Source organism: Aptenodytes forsteri, unplaced genomic scaffold, assembly GCF_000699145.1.
Source record: "Aptenodytes forsteri isolate BGI_AS27 unplaced genomic scaffold, ASM69914v1 Scaffold280, whole genome shotgun sequence".
NCBI lineage: Eukaryota > Metazoa > Chordata > Aves > Sphenisciformes > Spheniscidae > Aptenodytes > Aptenodytes forsteri.
The window spans coordinates 361,099-366,799 of record NW_008796042.1 but is presented as its reverse complement, the minus strand read 5'-3'; the positions used below and the strand labels follow the sequence as shown (position 1 = coordinate 366,799).

At 50.9% G+C, this 5,701-nt stretch overlaps 1 protein-coding gene across 1 annotated transcript in view; it reads left to right on the top strand.

Annotated features, from left to right (window-relative positions):
• Positions 1–5,476, top strand: part of ITPKB (inositol-trisphosphate 3-kinase B) — a 28,495-nt gene extending 23,019 nt beyond the window's left edge. The window contains exons 5-7 of the mRNA XM_009285584.1: positions 698–799; positions 2,359–2,430; positions 5,144–5,476. Of these exons, the coding sequence (XP_009283859.1) occupies positions 698–799; positions 2,359–2,430; positions 5,144–5,359 (390 nt within the window). The 3' untranslated portion in view covers positions 5,360–5,476. The remainder of the gene's footprint in view (positions 1–697; positions 800–2,358; positions 2,431–5,143) is intronic.
• Positions 5,477–5,701: the final 225 nt, after the last annotated feature.

Sequence of the window (5,701 nt, the reverse complement as noted above, 5' to 3'; positions counted from 1 at the left end):
GTGCCCTCCCTGCGGCGGGCCAAGCACGGATGTGGCTCTGGGGAAGAGGCAGAGGAGAGCACAAGGCTGCTCACTGCATCTCAGTGCCAGGCTGCTGCCTTTGAGGGTTTGCTATCCGTGGACTATCAAAAGACTAGTGAGGCAAGACAGTCGTGGGGCTTGCTCCTTGCCTTCATCTCCTTGCTGCAGTGGTTCGTGGAGGGCTTTTTTTGCCTGCTCCTGAGATGTTGTCTCCATCCACACTCAGTTTTGTCCTGCCGTGGTCATGCTCTGCTTTATTCCCCCAGCAGGGGTGCAGCCCGAGGCTGGTGTCAGCACCTGTGCTCAGCCACAGCAGCAACGGGAAGCCATTTGGGCACAGCATGGCCAGAAACAGGTGGTCTCCAGCCTCTGTTGGCAGCAAGCGCCAGGTCCATGAGAGGTAGCTTGTCCACATTGCTGGTGACCTCGGCAAGCTTGTGATGATGGAGACTTGCCATTTGCATTAGGGGGCAATGCAGCAGAGCTGTGAGATGATTTGGGATGTGCAAGGCAGAGAGCTGCTGCCTCTGCTCACCCCTCCTCCATAGACAGGTCCTTCAGCTGCCAGAAAGGTTGGTCGCATCCTACTCATGGGACATGCATGGCTGCTGAAACACCAGTCCTGCCCCAGCTCCCTCCCTCCCCATCCTACTCACCGCTCTCCCTTCTTTTCAAGAAAGAGGATGGCACTGTGAACCGGGACTTCAAGAAGACGCGGACAAAGGAACAAGTCACAGAGGCCTTCAGGGAGTTCACCAGAGGAAACTGCAATGTTTTGGTGAGTGGGGGATGCTGGGGGTGCTGCCTGGAGAGGGCTCCTCCTGTGGAGGCTGGCCTCGGCTCATCAGCTCCCTGCCCTGAGGGGCTGCAGCCTGAGCAATCTCTCTTAAAAAAGCATGAAAAATGGCAAAGAGAAACACCATCCTGGCACAGGGGTGAGGGGAGAGCAGCATAGGGCTGGGAGGGGACACGTTTACTGCAGCAGCACTGCTTGAGCCGGGTCCGAGTCTGCTGAGGGTTGGCCCCAAAACCCGCTGCGGAGGCACAGCCACGCTCTGCCCCCTCATCCCTGGGGCTGACAGCAGCCTCTGAGCCTGCTCTTTACCCCAGTATGCACTGGCAGGGGCTCCCACCCTGGCAGAGCAGGCTGCCCTGCGCTTGGTCTCGCAGGAAGGGTGGCCAAGGCATCCCCCTGCCTGCGCCAGGCACCCTTCGCATGGGCAATCTGTGGTTAGCATTTCCCAAGTTTCTCTAGGTTGCCAGGAGAATAAGAGATGTAGCTGTAAACAATTTACACTGACTGTGTCAAATATCCTATTTGACAAAGCGCTCCCATTTTAAGCTGTACTATATAAAGCCTACAAATGCAAGGCTCCAGCTGGAGTGGCCCTTGGCACTGCCTCCTTCAAACTGGCATGTTTGCTTTGACAAGAGTTACCCAGGGATCATTCCTGGATCTGAAAATGAAGTTGCCTGGCTGCATTTTATCCCCAAAGAGTTTGGAGCACACTCACACCGTCTTGTCCTGGCTCTGGACGGGGCTCCTTGGCCAAACCATTGTAATACAGCGACCCCCACATCTCCCCACGCAGTCAAAGTGTGAAAATTTAGGTGTATTATAGTGCTCAGATACCTGCTGTGCATGTTCCTGCGCTTAGTCCATCTATCTAAACCTCAAAATCAAATTATCAAAGGGGTCCCCTGAGAATGTTTAGTGCCTTCCAGCAATTTGCAGGGATGCTTAAACAGGCGCGTGGGTCTTGACCTGCATGCTGACTAGCGTGAAAGCCCTTCCACCTGCGGTACCAACTTTGCAGAAGTGCTGATACAGAGTTACAGAAGTGTCTCACGACGCTTGACTGACTGAGTGATAAAATGACAGAGGAGGTGAAGAGCTGACCTGTTAAAAAGAGTGCAGGTGAGAGAAAAAAGCAGCCTGGCTGTGTATGCACAGCAGCGGCTGCTGAATTAGCCGTTCCCTCCTTGGGAGCACCATGGATGCAGCAGGGAAAGTCCGCAGAAAGCACCGGTTCAGCAAAAGCAAATGCTCGCACTAAGTTTTGGAAGCCACAGGAGCTCACAGGATGCCATAGAGGCCAAAAGGATAAGTGGATCCCAAAAAAGAGGGGACACCCTCCCAGGGGACAGGTCTGTGGGAGGATGCTGAGCGCAGGGCGGCTGAGGGACACACCCGGCATCTCTCCATGCAAACATGGTATCATGGAGAGGATGCTGGGAGGGGTGACTTTCCTGTCTGCCCCGTGCAGCAGTTTTTATGTAGGCTTCCTGCAGCGCTGACGCTGGGTTTTGGTTTTTTTTTTTCTTTTGTAATTCCAGAACAGTTACCTTAACCGGTTGAAGGGTATCCGCGCTACCCTGGAGACATCCCCGTTCTTCAAATGCCATGAGGTAATACTTGTGTTTAGATAAATCTGCCTGGAAATGCAAACGGTTTAATCTCAGCTTGTCCAAGGAGAGAAGAGAAGTCAAAGTCAGAGGCTGTAAACTTATACAATTTTGAATTTATTCTTATATCCATATTTTCATGCCCCTGTTTATCTAATACTTATGTGGAAATACAGCTGATGACTGATATAATGTTCATGCATCTGACATGGGCTCAAATCTACTGAAAACCAATGTTCATACAGATTAAAAGTGATCTAGGAGGAATTCAGACTGCTTGTGAGTTTATATGACAGGGAAGAATCCTTAATGTAAAAAGTATAGGGGTTTTCTGGAGAGAAATGCCTGTCTGAATGCACGTCAGGTATCATTTGGCTGCCAGTTGCTCCATGTGATCAAACAAGGCTTCAACGTAGCCATAAATTGCAGATATCCCAAAACTGCCTTTGCTGAGCTGGTTGGGGCACCGCGGTAAGGACTCTTCCCTTGGAAGGACTTTCCTCCAGAAATGAGTGTCCACGAAATCAACATTTTCAACAGTGAAAATTCAGTTCTGGTGGGAAAACAAAGAGGAAGCACTACATTTTTTGGCCATTTCAACAGGAATTGGAATGCTCCATAATTTAATTAAATTATTTTATTGATTTAGCATTGGCAAAGAGTATTTGCCATTGCATCTATTTAACAAAACATGAGAGCACACGTCCTTGGCACATGTTGTCTATGGGCAAAAGAGTCTCGTAGGAACCCTCGACTCACAGGGAGCAGAAGCCACAGCTCCAAGAGCCCACTGTCCCTCAGCCGGAGCCGTGTGAGCCACCTCAGCGCCGGCCGCACACAGAGGGCCTTGCCGGGTGCCGGAGGCAGGAGGGGCCGTGCCTCCTGCTGGCAGTGCCTGTAAGGCAATTGGAAGGGAAATGTTGAAACCGAGGGTTTCAGGTCGGTTCAACATGAGAAACAAAATGCTCCCTGAAACCAAGTGCCAGGGTTTCATTTGAAAACACAGAAACAAAACAGCCTTTTAAGGAGGTTTTGAAAGGAGTTTCTACTCCTTAAAAATTAAAAAGCAGCAGCTTTGACTTTCCATCCCACTTCGAGACGAAGCGCAGCAGAAGGTCTGCCAAGCTCTGCGTGTTGCTCCACGGGGCCCTTGCTGGGCAGGGTTCCTCCGAGGAGCTGCAGGAGAATTCGGCAACCCAGGACAGACGAGCGAAGAATGTCAGCAAAAGGCTTTTCCTTAAAGTTAAAATGCTCTGTCCTGGCCAAGAGACAACTATAAGAGCTTAGAAGGAGAAGAGCTAGAGATAAGCATTTCTGGGAAATAATATGTATCTCTGGACCTTGGATGTCTTCCCAATGCGCTGGAGGAGGAAGTCTCCTCAAAAATGTAAATTCATAATAGCTTTTGCAAACAGTACATGCTTCCCGTTCAAAACCCTCGTCTAAAGGCAAACCTCAAACTAAACCCTGCTGATAGCACGGACATGGGAGTCCCCGGTAACATTTGGTGCTGCTGTTTTGGAGCGCTGACACCAGCTGGATGCCCCTAGAGCTGCGCTCCTCCACATATCTGCACAGTTTATGGGGCGCTCCCGGCTCTCAGCACACTGCGTCCTGTCTGCTAACAGCCATTGCACTCTGGTCACCAAGGTCTCTATTTGTAATACAAGGGCAAGCGAGTTTGTAATCCACCAATTCATGCACATCGGACATAATGTGGAAAGTAATCTTCATTTGGGACAGCTCTGAAGCACACTCATTGGTGCTTTTCTGTAGTACTGCCGGCTAAAATCTTCTGACTGGAGGAGCAGATTCAGCAGAAGAGCACGATGGTGAATGGCCTGACACCGATATGTGTTCCCCAAGCATCAGGAAAGCCACATTGGAGCTGCTGCTGGGTGGCAGCCTGGCTGGGACTGCGAGCCAGGATGGGCCAGGGGGCTGAGCTGGAGGTACCCACCTGCTGAGCATCTCTTTACTCCATGGGTGGTGAGCACTGGGCTCGTGGTGTCTCGTCCTGCTGCAACAGGCCTTGAGACTTCTGCTGTCAGAGGCGATGTGCTTCACATCCCCAAATGCACCATGGGCTTCCCCGGGCGTGCCCAGGACAATACTTGCTGCAGGATTTTCCCAAAGGCCAATCGGGATATGAAAGAGCCCTTCAAAGCAGATGCAGCTGAGTAAACTCATGGAAAAGGAAATTCATGTACATGCACCTCTGTAACTTGCATCCCCAGAGCTCTGTGAAAGCCAGGAGGTGTTTCAGGCAGGAGATAGCACATTGCAGGTAACTGGTACTTGGAGCGTACCCATCCCTGTGGTGATGTCTGCAGGGCTGGTGAGTGTGAATAGCATGAGCTGGTCACAAAGGATCGGACTTGGAAAAAATCCCCATCTGAAGGCTGAGACAATTCATCTCATTCCTTCCGCGGGGACCTTGACTCAGTTTCCAAAATGACATCTCTATCTTCCATGCTCATGTTTTCTGATCCTCTCCTTCTGCCAAGAGCTGGGATTTGTATGAGTAAATCAGCTTGTCTGCATAACCAATTTGCATGTGCAAACACAGCCAGCAACACACAGAGCTTGCTTTTGCTCATGCAAAATCTCAGCATCATCTCTTGCAAATGCAGCCTGAGATAAGGTGTCTGAAAGCCCCAAAGCTGGGTGAGAATGAGCAATAGGAGCACCACTAACTGGTCTCTCCTCTCTGCAGGTAATCGGGAGCTCCCTCCTCTTCATTCACGACAAGAAGGAACAGGCCAAAGTCTGGATGATTGACTTTGGGAAAACCACCCCGCTGCCGGAGGGACAAGTTCTCCAGCACAACGTGCCCTGGGTGGAAGGGAACAGAGAGGACGGCTACCTCTGGGGGCTGGACAACCTCATTCAGATCCTGACAGAGTTGTCCCAGAGCGAAGACTTGCATTAAAGCTGCGTGTCCGACTGCCACTACCCCCAACCTGCCCCTGACTGACTCTTCTGAACTGCACTACAAGACACTTTCCAGTCCTTGCCCTTCCCATTTGAAAGCTATACTCTCCCTATTTAATGTGGTTTTGTTGTGGTTTTTTAGGTTGTCTTGGTTTTTTTTTTTTTCCTCTCCATGTAAATAGAGAGCTAACCTGCCAGAACAAAAGCTGAACTTGAAACCTTGGCTTCGCAGAGTCAGTAGGAGCACATGGCCATGCCGGCCGGGAGCAGCCTGGAGGGATTGCTTAGGCAAGCGCGTGCTTTGCCTGTCGTGCTTTTGTCTCTTGCGCAGCCTGATTTT